This window comes from Engystomops pustulosus, chromosome 3 (genome assembly GCF_040894005.1).
Source record: "Engystomops pustulosus chromosome 3, aEngPut4.maternal, whole genome shotgun sequence".
NCBI classification, from domain to species: domain Eukaryota; kingdom Metazoa; phylum Chordata; class Amphibia; order Anura; family Leptodactylidae; genus Engystomops; species Engystomops pustulosus.
The window spans coordinates 172673634-172689734 of record NC_092413.1 but is presented as its reverse complement, the minus strand read 5'-3'; the positions used below and the strand labels follow the sequence as shown (position 1 = coordinate 172689734).

The 16101-nt window shown below is 45.5% G+C and overlaps 1 protein-coding gene across 2 annotated transcripts; it reads right to left on the bottom strand.

Moving 5' to 3' along the window:
- Positions 1–6636: 6636 nt before the first annotated feature.
- SIAH2 (siah E3 ubiquitin protein ligase 2) lies at positions 6637–14622 on the bottom strand. 2 transcript variants are annotated; one of them, XM_072143030.1, is made up of 2 exons: positions 14006–14622; positions 6637–7668 (listed from the first exon to the last, which is right to left on the bottom strand). In XM_072143030.1, the coding sequence occupies exons 1-2, from the start codon at positions 14423–14425 to the stop codon at positions 7111–7113; spliced, it is 978 nt and encodes a 325-aa protein (XP_071999131.1). In that variant the 5' UTR covers positions 14426–14622; the 3' UTR covers positions 6637–7110. The 2 variants fall into 2 exon arrangements, with proteins under 2 accessions (XP_071999131.1, XP_071999132.1); XM_072143031.1 differs by having other exon boundaries at positions 14180–14622.
- Positions 14623–16101: the final 1479 nt, after the last annotated feature.

Here is a 16101-nt window from a genome sequence, read left to right as displayed (position 1 = left end):
GTCTCAGGAGCTGGGGACTAAGAGGCCTTGCCCCTTCCTGTCCAGGGGTTTTATTATCCCCTGGTCAGGTGGTGGCTCACTCTCCAATCACACTCCAGTTCACATAAAGGAATACAATTGTATAGTTAACTCTTGCCTGTTCAGGCAGGATCTACTGCTGTTAACCCCTGATGACCAGGTCTAGAACCTTACTGGAGGGATCGCGACTCCCTTTGTCAGCTCCTAACCTGTAAAGGGCACTGTTCGCAACTACCCCTCTGACCATGAATTGGCAGGGGTGTTGCACATGTTATAGGGCAGGAGGTGCAGAGTATACATATTGGCCCAAATTTATCAATCTGGTTCCAATTTTTGAAAACATCTTGGGATAAATTGGGATGTGTGACACTCGCATCATTCGCCTTTATGCTTCTCTAAGCATTTGTATTACAATATAATTGTGTGTTGTAACTTACCTGTAACTCCTGTTAAAACCCTCTTTTTAGTCCCAGGGATTGGCTTCGGTTGGATGGATTTAAAAAAACAACACGTGACTTGCCTGTGCTTCCCACTGCTCAGCTCTCAGCCTCCACTAGTGATGGGTCGTTTGCGAATGAGCCGGCACAAAGAGCAGGCTCATTCAAGTGAATGATGGGGTCGGCTTCCTTCAGTGGCTTGCTAAACCCTGCCCCTAAATGGCTCACCATGCTCCCTTTAACCCCATACAATATATTTTATATGGAGTAGTTAAGGAGCCAGAAGAGCCCGCTGTTCTTAGTGAGCAGAGCCTAATGAGTCAGCTTACTAATTCCCATCACTAGCCCCCACCATTGTACTCCTGTCCTGTGCACAGGACCAGAGATCACAGCCTGGTGAGCTGAAATCATGGAGGGAGGGAGGAGCTGTACAGGAGCACCAAGGTGGGGGTTGAAAGCTGAGCATTGAGCAGCACAGACAAGGCACATAATGTTTTTTAAAATGCATCCAAACCAAAGCCCAACCCTTGGGACTACACAGAGGATTTTGTCAGGAAGCCAGGCAAGTTATAACACACAATTATATTGTAATGCAAATGCTTAGAGAAAGCAGAAAGACATATTTGCACTGCAGGTGTGATGGGCTTCTGCAGACTGTCTTTAGTTAAAATGAGGTCCCTGGTGACAGGTTCCCTTTAAGTCACCAGTCACTTATGATGAAATAACCAGGAGTGTGTTCAAAGCAAACTGGTAATTGGTAATGTGTTGTAATTATTATTTCCTGCTGTCTTAGCAGTAAAAACAAAGGTATGGATATCAGGTATAGTATTAATAGCGATCTAAAGGGTGAGAAAAGTCTTCATTCAATAACAAAAACAGCAGTATTACAATCCGACAATCTGCTCCCAATATTTTTGGCCTTGTTTTTCTTGATAAATATGGTGCAGCAGACTGCAAAAAAATCTTAGCAATCAGATTGTGAATTGTAACCGTGGGAAGCTCAGCCATGCATATGCTTGTCATGATAATTATCCCACATATGCCTCATAAATGCAAATATTGAACATCTTGTTAAGCAGCTGTATTTGAGACTGTAATGGAAATGTGTGTGCTTGAAGGGTGCGTGTTTATCAGGTGGTGAATATTACTGGTAACAGAAAAAGAAATGATGTGAAAGGGCTCCAGGGCAATGAGCACCCAGACAAAAATCAATATGGGCACAAGCCAACCTGGTCCTCTTTAAAGTGAACCAGTCCAGGTTTTCTGAGTATAAAGTGCAGCTGGCATCCCATTGACTGAGCACAGTGCCGTGGACAAGAGCCTTTGTATTAGAGTAATTTATGATGCAATGGGTCCCTGTCTCCGGCCACACAGCAGTGCTGACACCGTAACGTCTGTGATAGTGTCGGCAGACATGGACTCCAGCAGATGGGTCTATTGCCACTGCATGTTCATGTGCAGAGGACATGAGAACCTGTCAGCAGAAGCTGATCTAATAAACCCCTAGCAGTATGTTGTCATGCAGATTATCCACTTCCAGATCATGTCTCTTTCATGACCCAGTGTGGTGGCATCATCCAGAAAATCAACTTTAAAGTCAGATGTAAATTGGTTAAGCACCGAAGATAAGCTCTCCCCTCCGCAGAACGTCCCCTCTGCTGTTATTGATGGTCTTGCATTCAGTCACATCACTAACCATCTCTCCAGAAGTCTTGTGCATGACGTCAATGACTACACAGGGGATGTTCTCAGGTGAGGAGAGATTGACTCTCTTCCTCCCTGACGTTATACAACCATTTCACATCTCACTGCTGTTGCTGTTCCATAGGGTAGAAGAGACTCCTTACATGCTATTCAGCCTCCAATGGCCCTTGATCTATGGACCTGTGTTTTCAGGCTACATTAAAGGAAATCTTACATTGTGCGATGTAGTTCCGATGGTAGTCATTGAAACTCCCCAATTTTAATAAAAATGAAAGGCTTCTGGGGTGTAGAGTAACCTCTCTGAGCACTGGAGCCTCCGGAGTGCCGCCTTCTTGTGTGTTCCCCTTGCACTTCTGATTGGCTCGCACGTGCGCACAAGCAGAGAGGATAATGAAGCACGTGATGATCTGCTTAGGAACCAATCTGTGCAGAGCGCACATGCGCATCTCGTTGAAGTCGGCACTAGAGTGGAGCTACTACTACTGTGCATGCACACTGCTCCAGAGAAGTCAGCAGCATGGCTGGAGCTTGTGGGCATATGCGAGCTGGATCAGGAGTGCCATGGGGATGTGTAAGAAGGCAGTGCGCCCCAGTGGCCTTTCAAGTTAATTTGCATACATCCAAGATAACGTTTAACTAAAATGAACAGGAAAGCAGGAAGAGACTTCCATGTGATCTATGTCTATTATTCACAATGGTAGGTTTTCTTTTAAGGGGTTTACCCACAAAAGAAAATTCTCACATTTCAATCCCCTGGTGATGTTAACACAATAAAGATCATATTAACCCCTTACTTTACAATGTAACTTAGTGTGATTACTGTTTTACCTCCTATCACTCCCTCAGCTGCTCAGTGCACAATCCCAAGGTTGTGGGTGGGAACTCTCTAAGGAGACATTATAATCCACCTAGTTCTGTGGGATGACAATGTAGTTAGATTATCAGGGTACAAGTGTATATGCACTTTCATCTGGTTTCTGACATTGTACTAACACACTGACACATAGAGATATGAGACAGATCAGAGATGCATGAGATTACACACAGACAGACTTTTAGCTCTGCTACATCTCACAGATAAGTGCCTGTCTCCCCCTTCCCCCGGATCACTTATCTGTTTGTAGTTTGCAGCCTATCTCTTTCTGCTCACCATCTCCTGGCAGGAAGTAATCAGTGAGTATCTGTGAGCTGTGTGCAGAGGGCATAGCTACAGCCACACAGCAGAGAGACAGAAATCTTATATGCACGATCTCACACAGAAAACCAAGATGGCGGTCCAACCCCCAATTCAGAAGTTACAGGGTCGCGTCTAGGGGGCAACGGAAATTATGTACAGCAGGACTGATAGAGACAGGTTGGAAATATATCTGTGAGATGCTGTATTTTTGTTAACAGTGAATTAGAAAATGTGTTATTTTGTTACATATAAGAAACTTGTCTTTGTGGGAATTTTGAAACTTTGAGCATCATGAGCATCATAGTGATATATAATACGAGGAGGGTGTACAGTATTACAGCTCAGCACTGCCGTACTTCGTAGAAGAAGGGACTCATAAAGAATCATTAATCACTACTCTGCCTGTCCTGTCCTCTGCACTGTGTTGTGGTTGTGAAATCTAGACCAATCACAGCCTTTTGTGGTGCTGGCTTTATTTTGGTGGAATCAGAATAACTACAGAAATAGGTACATAGAACACGGTAAATAAAATGACAAGGCACATGGTTCTAACCCAAGGGCTGATGCCTGGTATATCAAACCAAATATTCATAGCAGAGATCCAAGATTCAACATAAGTCATGTCAACTTTTGGCACCTAATGTTGAATGCACATGTCTCAATAAATCCCTGTACACAGAGAACTATTGTACTGTGATGTAACAGGACTATGGTTACACAGGCTGTAAGGATGGATGTACGGAAATAATAAATGTGATTTTGCTACAGGTTGCTTTACTTGTAACTTTGGCACCTTAAAGTTTTTTGTGCTCATTTAGAGAATCTTAAAGGGGTTGTCCGAGTTTTCAAAAAAAACTATATGTGGCCGGGAGCGGGCTGACTAAAACAATAAAGCTGTACTTACCTCCCGATGCCCTCCCGTATCCTGAATTCAGCTTCCGGCCAGACCCGACAACCTTCCGGCCCCCATACACAATGCTGTGTATAGGGACGGATAGGCGTACCCGGCCACGACCGGAGGTAAGTACATCTTTATTATTTTAGGCAGCCCGCTCCCGGCCACATCTTAAACTCGGACAACCCCTTTAAGCTATACAAATAGGCATTGTTCATCCGCACACATACAGTACTACAGGTAACTTGTGCGTAAAGCTTAAAGGGATTTTCCCACAAACAAACGTTAGGCCCTCAGTGATGAGACCCCCACAGATTACAAAAACAAGGGGTCCAATGGGGACCCACGTCGCTCCGTCAGACTAATGGAGCAGACGGCTGCGCATGACCATTCTGCTCTATTAATCTCTATGGAGCTGACGGAAATTGCTGAGCTCCATAGACAGACCCTTTTGTTTTCCTTATTTATGGGGGTCTCAGCACTGAGACCCCCATTGATCAACAATTTAGGGATAGGGCCTAACTTTTGTTTGTGGGAAAACCCCTTTAAAGGTTTTCAAAAGTGGCACTGCAGGGAATGTGACTGCTTACAGGTCAAAGTCTACAACTTAGTGCCAGGTCATTTCATCAGTTTTTCTTTTTTGCATCAGTTGTTTTTTAATCAAAACCAGTTATAGAGATCACAGAATAGAAATAATGGAAAGATTTGCACCTGTCCTGTATGTTCAGCCATTCCCGACTATAGCTCACAATTACACTACCTCCACATGAGCATGTGCCGTCTTGGGCAGAAAACAGGGATCTCTGGTCCTTTGTGTGCGTCATCTGCGTAAAAGACTAGTCGAGCCACAAACGCAGGCAGGAGCATTAATAGGACATTTTCTAAAATTTGAGGCATCACATACAAAGGGCTGTGGGAACCGATAGAAAAGCTGTGTGGTACGTGTTGCATCAACAGATCAGCACATGGACAAATTCTGCATTCAGGCTTAAAGTAACCTATCAGGGTGATTTAAGACACTAAGCCAACAGATCCTTATGGACCAGTGTTTTAGTGTCCCAAATCGTCTGTTATGTGGTCGCATTAAAAGAAAAAAAAGTTAAATTCATACCTACCTCAGTCCAGAGTTCCTGGCGCATGCACGTTGTGGCAGGTAAGGCCGGCGCACTACACCTGGCTTCTCTTGTCGAGACGTGTTGAGGAGCCGCTGGCGCAGATTATGCAAGTATAATTTTTTTTTTTTTTACTAACATATAGATTGATTTGGGACCCTAAACTAAAAGTCCATAAAGGGCTTGTAGTTGGTTTAGGCCTCTTTCACACTTGCGTTGCAGATCATGTCAGGGTGCGATCAGGGTTTGGTCAGTGAAAAACTGACATTTTGCATCAGAGTTCAATCAGTTTGTCCTGTGTCAGTTTATCATGCACTTTTTTTGTGTTTTCAATGTGTTTTTCACATGCAGATAACGCACGTGAAAAAGACTCAGAACTGATCTCTATCTTTTCTATGGCATGCGTCTCAGAATGCAATGCGTTTCTGATGCATCTCCATAGACTTGTATGGTGAGTTTTCACACGCGTGACTTGCAAAAGTAGAGCATGCCGAGATTTACGTTAAAAAAAAAATTTCAATAAATACGTGTGCGCGTGAAAAAAAAATTCAAGTCTGAAAAAAAACATTGATTACAATGGGTCAAAGTGCAATGCAAGTTCTGCGCGTCAAAAACGCAAGTGTGAAAGGAGCCTTAGGGTCCCAAATCAACCAGACAGGTCCTCCTTAATGGAATAGAACCAGATAAAACAACAGAGATGAACTGGCTCTAATCTTAAAAGAGCTGCCGAAGAATTATAATTGATGGCCAATCTGCAGAATCAATAACTGGTCAGATGTTTTGCTTATAAAAATCATAGGGCACAGAGCTGAAAGTAGTTGTCTCATGGTCGTGTGTAGTGGCTACAAGCTGTACATCCATGTCTTGCATTGCATAGAATGGGAAACTACTGTAGTATGTCTTACAGCCACTACACGGGGCATGGAGCTTACATCTCTGGGCTAAAGAGATGCACGTGCAGTGGTTAATCTTATTTTTAATTCATGGACAACCCCTTAATTCCAAAACCCTCAGAAGATTAAAAATAACCAATAAATATAATAAAGACAAAGCATATTTATGTTGATGGATAGATAGTAACGTATACATCACATAAATGTGTGGATGAGGGTGGCTGATTTAGCACAATCCCTTTAAAGATTGGATACTCCAATCCAACTGCATATCCCAAATGGTAAAATTCCCACACAATCCAATCAGATAATCAATGTTTTTGGCCAGACTGTGCTTGGTTTTATTAGACAGATGGTCACTGATAGAACTAAACAAATCTGAAGGCAAAGTAGGCTGAGGTTTCTGGATGAAACATTGCAAAGTGTGTGCTTTAATATAAAGACAAGAAATAACAAAGAACAGATCTCTGGCACATAGAAAATTTGGTCTATACATCGCCCACAAAACATTACACAGCAATGTTCTGCTGAACGGGATTTTGCACATACAAAACGTGACCTAATTTATGACACATAGACACCATGCAACATCGCTTAGGTTTCTCCTGCTAAAAATGTCCTCTTTCTTCAAGAATCAAAAAAGGGGACAGTCACTTTTCATGGGAAATAATTTAAGAAAGGAATAAAATCTGTATCATTTAGCTCTTCAGGTAACAATTCACTGCCGCAGTCATTGTATGCAACTACATAAAGTCTATAAAATGTTGGCAATGACTTTTGGAAAAAGTGAGTTCACTTTAATAAAATATAAAATGCAGGCAGCACTATTCCAAATGGGCCACAGAGATCTCTACCAGACAAAAAACCCACATGATCACGGACAACAAGTGGAAATGGTCACGTTGATGCCCAGGTTCCCGTTATCAGCAAAAAGATGTGCAATTGCTGTATCGAAAACCAAACAATCACTGTTCATGATGGCAGCTGCGACCCCATCATGGATGGATCTCGGCGTGGCTTCCCAGGTCAGGCGCCTACGGTTTCCATTCAGTTCAAGTCTGTAGGCAAAGTTTTCGGCCTGTTTTCGCGTTCCTATCAAGAGAACGATGGCAAAAAACTGCTGGTGTCCCTCGTACTTCTCCTGTTTCTCTAGTACCAACATAAAGTGATGGCTGAAACAGAACTGCATCATGACCCAGTCTACAGCGCCTGGCAGGTTAATGTCGGTAGCAAGGAAGACTATGTCTTCTCCTTGAAGGGTGGTGATGCTTTTGTGAGCGTGTGTGAGGTGGGGCATGACCGCTTCAAGGGAACCTTGCCATTTACAGGACGCTCCAGGACAGGGGCACGAGTAGGGTCGGTATTCACAGATGTCCTCGTGTTCAGGTTTTTCAGTGTGATGGAGAGACAGAGAGCATCCGGTAGAAGCATACTGGAAGAGAAAATAAATAAAAAACTATTAACACATATTTATTGATAAGAAATTATAACCTAAACATTGACTGCCCAGTAAAAGTAGCAATATAAGACGTGTGGGCTTCTTCCTTAGCATTAACAAACTTTAATTAAAATCCTTTTAGAACGGCTCATTCTGTGGACAACAATTCACAGTAATAAAAGGTTTATTATGCTCACAAGAATGTGAATTATAAAAGCAAATCAGCTATATGTCAGCTATATGTCAGCCTGACTTATAGGGTTGCCCAAGATTATGCTTTTTTTCTTTTTAATATGTATATAAAAATAAAAAAAACCAAACAAGTGATACTTACCTCTGGTGCAGCGCAGCACCTCCCATCACCACCATTCCCTGTTGGTATACAGAGGGTTAGCGGTTGACATTGTGTACCCGCTCATTTAGCATACTTTTAAAAGTTGATTTTAGAAGGAAGGAGGCCAAGGATAACAAATACAGATTAGCTCAGTCACAGTGCCTGGATCTGTGTGGACCTGACATTCGCGTATTGGCCGCATGACCCAGATATTGCTGGATTTGAGCCCAATAAGGCAATCCAGTATATTGACGCCCCTAGCACTAGCCATGGCTATGACTGGCCAGCTGCATCGAACCAGAGCAAGACATGAGTACATTTTCCTGGTTCAGCCTGATTTTGATTTCCTTTAATCCTGCAATCACCAGACTGATTGGGGGGTGGTATATACACAGCAAACTGATATACTGCAAGTTGTTATAAACAATGAAACTTTGCATCAAAATGTAGTCTTTATATGGCCAGTATGAATTATATATGATGGAATAAGAAGTTTATTAGCGACATCTTGTGCTAACCCCATGCTATCAAGTCCCTGCTATGAAGCACTGGACCTTGGATCCTGCTTTTAAAACCTGTTCAGTGGGACCTTAAATTTCCACAGTGGTCTTTAATGCTGTACATGAAGTTCTACAACCAAACCTATATAGAATGGTCTGAAGTGTGGATACCCAACTGCTGGGGCGCCATGATCATATATGTAGCCTATTGACCATTAATGTCTCAATGATACAATGCCATGAATACACTTTTAACCCCTTGCTTGTGCCATCTATAGATGAAGCTGTGGTGTGACCGGCTCAGCACAAGGAGAAGTAATATTCATATGCAGTCATGAAGCCACAGAGAGAAGTCTGTTTTTAGTTCTAAAAAGTCAAGCACACAAAGGACATCACTGTGCAGTCAGAATCTGCCTCAATCACGAGATGCCCTACATACCCAAAATACCTTTACTGGAAACTGAATCCAGCAAAAGACATTTCCCTAGGTATTTGCTGAAGAATTAGACCAGTGTTCATCTAATGATTTGCAGCTTGTGAGTCTGAATGACCTGTCAATAGGTCATCAGTATCAGATTGGTGGAGTCCAAAACCCGGGACACCCGCTGATCTGCTGATTCAGGAGATGGAATGAACACAAAGAACTGACCCCATAAAAATGCAGACAGCCAAAATCCCCCCACCAGCTGCCTCACCCAAAACCTTCCCCCCCTTCCCGTTATCCAAAGTGCCACAGCCAAAAACCTACAACCGGGCAGCCAATCCTCCACAGTGCCGCCCCAAACCCTCTTCTCGGCAGCAAAAGTACCGCCCCGTACCGTAATTTCTTGTGCACCCAGTGATGTTTGTGTCCACACACTGTACGGTTTAACTTGTACAGGCAGCCCCCGGGTTACGTACAAGATAGGGTCTGTAGGTTTGTTCTTAAGTTGAGTTTGTATGTAAGTCGGAACTGTATACTTTATTATTGCAACCCTAGTCAAACTTTTTTTGGTCTCTGTGACAATTGGATTTTAAAAATGTTGGGTTGTCATAAGAACCAGGATTAACACTAAAGCTTCATTACAGACACCTGTGATAACTGTTATAGCTATTGTAACCTAGGACTAAAGTACAGCAAATTACCAAAATCCAGAGGTCCATTTGTAACTAGGGGTCGTATGCAAGTCAGGAGTTCTTAAGTAGGGGACCGCCTGTAATGTGTTTTGGGAGCCTCTCAATCCCTTTTTACCCTCAGCTATGCTGGTTTTCTTGAAGACAAGCAAAACAAGTTCAGGGTACAAGGTCACTCGAGGATTTAGCCAAAGCCGAGGCGTAATAATGAAAACAACCACCGTACAATGTATAGTGCTGAACTTATTGTAATGCTGGGGGTCAGACCATCACCAATCTGTGATACATGACCCATCGCAAGGATGGCTCATCAATATAATAGTAATGGAAAAATCCTTTAAAGGAAATCTACCATCAAAATCAGGCATGATAAACCAGATCCTAGATCATACATTCTGTGGCAATCTTCTTATATTTGCTATCCATGGGCAACTTCCTTCTAAAATCAACTTTTAAAATTATGCTAATGCGTCCAGAGGGCTCTGGGGATGTTATCAGAGCCCCTCCAAGCTGCTGCTTTACAAGCTATTAAACCGTCTCCTCTCCTGCTCCCTCAGCACTTCCCCCTCCCTGATGTAATTTCACTACAGCTAAGGAAGTTTCAAGACACAGTGGGAGAAAGTGTTCCTCGAGTCTGTAACGCTACAGCACGGAGGGGCTTTGGTAACACCTCTCAGAGCCCATTTGGTTCATTAGCATAATTTAAAACACTGATTTAAGCAGGAAGGAGGCCATGGATAACAAATATAAGCAGATTACCAGTCACATTGCCGGCATCTATGACCATGTGTTTCTGGTTTATCAGGCTTGATGTTGATGGTAAATCTGGGAAAAAAAAATAGCATAGAAAACTAAAAGATTGTAAAAATTAGATCCGTCAATCTCCTAAAGTTCCTGCACCCACATGTGTACACCGCCTTATTGTAAAAGTTCTAATTGAGGAGGGGTAATGGGGTAAAATCGGGTGCATAAAATTTAATTTTTATCCATTAAATTCTTTAACATGTGTTCTCACAATTCTAATATATAGGTGTTAAAATTCAGTGTCAGATGTGAATGTTCTCATATATAAACAATTGTGACAAAACACGTTAAAGAATGGCATGAATAAAGGTTACATTTATGCGCCCTACTTTACCTACAACCCTAAGAGACACTGTGACACTTGTATCTGTCCAGGTCTATATAAAGTTGTGTGATGACTGCATGGAAAGCAAGGCATAATTATATGTCAGTACAGTACCAGTACAGTACAATAGCTGCGGGGCACGGCCGTGACTTGTTCGTGTGTCAGAGGGGAGCACATAAGGTGTGTCCATGTATGACCTCATGCGTCTATCACCCAATACACAGAGCGGACAGCAGGTAGTCCAGTTCTATGGGTGCTGGGTATGACACTCATCCTCATACAGGGACTCGAGTATCTTCTGCCTCGCTTTATTTTTAATCACTTATAAATAGGCAAGAATGTGGCAGGGTTATTTTTTTTTTCCTGAAAATCACACCATTTAGGGTAAGTGAAAGATGAACGGATATAAAAACAAAAATAGCTTCTTGTTCTTGGCAAGTCTGGAATAGAGGAGTCTTAAAGGAGTATTAGCATTAGAGAGTTATAGCACAAAACAGAGATAGGAAGAGACCCAAGTCCAAGGGAATGTGGGGTCATGCAAGGAGGGCCATGACTGCTCCTATCCTAGTGGTCTGTCTGTCTCGTGTCCGCTGCTCTTATACAATATATGCATGTCCTAACACTGCGGTTGTTATAGGTGTTCAGTTTTTGTGGGTTGAGCTGCACTTTTTGGAGCACATATAATAACACCATTTTGGAGCACATATAATGGATAAGCTGTATAGAGATTGGGTGGATAGGGTGAGAAAAAAAAAAGTCTACTCCAAAGAACTTTTATATCTGAAATGCATCAGTTATGTACTATAAAAACTGAATTTGCCAAGTAACCCCAATGGGTCTATTATGTTCTTTTTTCCCCGTCTCTACTAGTTTTTCCAGGGATGTTTTAGATTCTTCGATTATTAGACTCGATAGATACAATATTTATGAGATTGAGAGATTCTAACAAGTCCCAAATTTCTATCATCAGTGCCAAAGGTCAACTCTATACTTGGGACTCACATTTATAGCCATTGCCTGCCTCATAGACATTAGGGATCGTTTGGATGGCCATAATTGAGGCCAGATCACAGCCACATTAGAAGTGTATGGCTCCTGGTCATGACGCGGTGTCTCACCACAATGAGTTAGTCGGCTGCTCGTCTGCCTCTGGAGGAAGGGGGGTGAAGAGCGCTCCTTCTCCAGGCCCTGTGCTGAATGCACCCTGAGGGCAGCCTCCCACGTGGCGCTTTTGTCACGGTTTTAAACGCATCCAAACCGCAAGTGGGAGGGGGGTCTACCAGAAACACATGCGTTTCATTGCAAACCTATATGTGTTTTTCCAAACCCCCTCCCACTTTCGTTTTGGATGCGTTTAAAAACACAACAAAAACACAATGGGCCCCATTCTCACACACGTATGAAAACAGCCGCAAGCTAGGTGTACCATACCGGGTAGCATACAACCACATTCATTCCAATGGGCAATACGCCCCTCCATTTACATGGCCATATTGTGCACTGTACTATACCGTACCCCGAGCGAGACATGAAAAAAAATTTAGAGCATGTCCTATTTCCTCCAGTATTTCTCTTCCGTATGCCCCATAGAAGTCTATGGGAACATATAAAACACGGATTGCTAGGGTGCTGCATACAATTGCGCACCGTATGCTGCTGTATATACGTACAGTATCCAGGAAGAACAGAACCAGTGGGAGGTGCATGCAGCCAGACAATAGTCTGCCAGCGATCACCCATAGATTTTATATGGACATGGTAAGGATACATGCACATAAAAGTGAAAACATCACGAATATACGGATCTATACAGCATAGTGATACAGGACCGGAGAGATTGTATGTTTGGGGGAAAGGGGCCCCAGTTGGTAAATCTGTAAAACAGGCCGACTCCATTGCCATAATATCCTAATTATCACTTAATAACTTTCATCAGTTGTGGTAACAATAGTTACGCAGCGCACGCTAGCTAGAGGCGCTTTCTAGTCTCTCATTAAAACCACAATATCTAGTATCACAGCTCAGCCATGTGCAAGCGCTTGGCTCAAGGTGTAATACCAGACACGGCCAATAAACTACAGTGGCGCTGTTTTAAGGTAGAGCACTGTACTTTCTAGTCTGTAAACAGCCAGCTCAGGAATATGCAGGCAGTTCCCCGTACAAGGCAGATATATACAGAAATGTAGTGACCACAATCTAAGGGTTCACACGTTCAGTTTCTGAAAAGCAGGTGTGGATCACAACGGGTGAGAACTTATCACAGAGAGAAGTTGTTCCGCCTCAGTTTTCAATCCTAGTTTAGACATCAAAAAGTGCATCTGAAAACCTCAACGTGTGAACACACCCTAAGTAAGGTCACGTGATATGACAACTTATTATAATGTTAGCACCAAGATTCGTCCGGGTCTGAACAATGGGACCACCGCTGATACTATAGGACAGATATGCAGAGCCAAGTTCTGCCAGTCCACACTGATGGGCATGGGACCTCTGGACTCCTAAGTAAGGGGGCACTGGATGAGATGTGCCTACCTACACAGGAGGGCAGAAGGGGCATGTGCTGTGTGTGATGGGCAGGACAGGGGGCACTGGATCAGATGTGCCTAACTACACAGGAGGGCAGAAGGGGCATGTGCTGTGTGTGAGGGGCAGGACTAGGGGCACTGGATCAGATGTGCCTACCTACACAGGAGGGCAGAAGGGGCATGTGCTGTGTGTGAGGGGCAGGACAGGGGGCACTGGATGAGATGTGCCTGCCTATACAGGAGGGCAGAAGGGGCATGTGCTGTGTGTGACAGGGGGCACTGGATGAGATGTGCCTAACTACACAGGAGGGCAGAAGGGGCATGTGCTGTGTGTGATGGGCAGGACAGGGGGCACTGGATCAGATGTGCCTAACTACACAGGAGGGCAGAAGGGGCATGTGCTGTGTGTGAGGGGCAGGACAGGGGGCACTGGATGAGATGTGCCTGCCTATACAGGAGGGCAGAAGGGGCATGTGCTGTGTGTGAGGGGCAGGACAGGGGGCACTGGATGAGATGTGCCTACCAACACAGGAGGGCAGAAGGGGCATGTGCTGTGTGTGATGTGCCTGCCTATACAGGAGGACAGAAGGGGCATGTGCTGTGTGTGATGTGCCTGCCTATACAGGAGGACAGAAGGGGCATGTCCTGTGTGTGATGTGCCTACCTATACAGGAGGGCAGAAGGGGCATGTGCTGTGTGTGACAGGGGCAGGACAGGGGGCAGCACCCACCTTGCACGGGAAGAGGACAGCGGATGCCACCTTCTCCATCGCCAGGTTCCGGATGCTGGGGGTGAGGGACGCCCTACACGAGGGGCAGCAGCTCAGCTTCTGGCGGCATTGGTTACACACCAGGTGGCCGGCCTGGCACTGCAGGATGGGGGGCAGCACGTAGTCAAAGCATACCGGACACTCGAACAGCGACGTCAGCTCGTGGTGCTGCTGCTGCTGGGAGCCCGCTCCCGGGATCGCCGCCGCCGCTGCCGCCGGGGAGGGTGGAGGGGCGGCAGGGCCGGAGGCAGCGGAGATCGTGGCGCTGGTCACCGCAGGGGATGGAGTGTGCGGCGGCGGCGGGGGAGGAGGCGGCTGCTGCTGCTTCTGTTTCCCGCAGGGCTTGCTAGCACACGGTCCGGCGGAGGACGGGCGGCTCATGACGGTCCCAATCAACCATGGAACTTGGCGGAGCCGCTTCAAAGACGCGGAGAGGAAACTTCCGCACAGGAAACGGACGACTCAACAGCCGCAGCGGGAACCCATCCACACACAGCGGGATCCGTCACTCCGCTCCACAACAGTCCGCCCCCTCCAGCGCTGACAGCGGATACACGGCCGAGACGGCCCACGGCTCTGCCTACCTTCTGGAACATTGTCACACGTCATCAGCACTGACGTCACAGCCGCCATGTGTGAGAGGTGCTGAAGGCAGGGAGGGGGCGTCACCAAACCGCGGTCACATGATCCTGTGGCGGGGAAAGTGACAGGTCTTCTCTGGAGCGACGAGTCACGTGACGTACAGCGGTCACATGACTCCCCTCCTCAGCGCAGACTGTGGCAGTGAGGGACATAATACAGTGCAGTATAGTTATCCAGCAGTCCCGGGGCCATACCTCCCAGGGACAAGAACTCCTCCCCCTTTTTTCTAAACAACGCCCATTGTTTCTCTCACAAGCCTAGTGTAATATGGACCTTAAAGGGCACCTACCACCCCGATTCTACCTATAAAGGTAGAAGGGGTGGTAGGTGGATGAATGGGACGTGAGGAGAGCCCTTTTTTGGCTAATCCTCACTTCTCGGGTGTCTTTTAGAAAACTTTATTGCATGTATATGCAAATTTTTTTTGCATGCGCAGAACGCAGGGGACCCGGACGAGGGCGCGCAGCTACCAGGAGCTGCGCACCGAAGATTACCTGGTAGGCGGAGAAACGTGGCTACTGGGACGTGGAGTAGCCGTGACTAGTAGCCTCATGTCTGGCTTCTCCACACCCCAGTAGCCGCATAAAAAAAATTTGCATATACATGCTATCCTCACGTCCCATCCATCCACCTACCACCCCTTCTACCTTTATAGGTAGAATCGGGGTGGTAGGTTCACTTTAATGGACTTTAATGGACTCACTTTAATGGACATAGTACAATTCCCCCTTACTTTGCCCCCCCCCCCTACGGACACGTAAAATACCCCCTAATGCAATTCTGCAATATATAAAGCCCCTCTCTAATTTTATCCTCCCTTTACATTTGTTTTTTTAATTTATCACCCCAAACTTACACATAATACTATCTGAACTCATACCTCCTTACATGGTGTGGTCCCTGTTCTCTGTAGCCTCTAGTCTCCTTTTGTAGTCTCCTTTCTTCAAGCCTCCTATTGTTGTGGCCTCCTGTCCTCCAGCCTCCTCCAATTGCCCCCTGTCCTACAGCCTCTTCATGTGGCATCCTCATGTAGCCTCCTGTCCTCCAGCCTCCTCTTATTGTGACCGGCTGTCCTCCACCCTCCTCCTGTCCTCCACCCTCTGCCTGTCCTCCAGAATCCTCCTGTTGCCCCTGTCCCCCAGCCTCTTCATGTGGCCTCCTGTCCTTCCACCTCCTCTTGTGGCTTCCTGTCCTCCAGCCTCTTCCTGTAGTCTCCTTTCCTCCAGCCTCTTCATTTTGTGGCCCCACGGCCACCAGCCTCCTCTTATTGTGGCCTCTTGTCCTCCAGCCTCCTCCTGTAGTCTCCTGTCCTCCAGCCTCCTCTTATTGTGGCCCCTTGTCCTCCAGCCTGCTCCTGAAGCCTCCTGTCCTCCAGCCTCCCCCTGTAGCATTCCCCTTCTCCTGTAGCCTCCAAT

Excerpts from the sequence above, each read along its gene's own strand:
- SIAH2 (XM_072143030.1), bottom strand. The coding sequence starts at position 14,425 with ATGAGCCGCCCGTCCTCCGCCGGACCGTGTGCTAGCAAGCCCTGCGGG. Across the intron at positions 7,669-14,005 it reads CTGTCCTCTTCCCGTGCAAG|TATGCTTCTACCGGATGCTC; the intron begins GTGGGTGCTGCC and ends TTTCTCTTCCAG.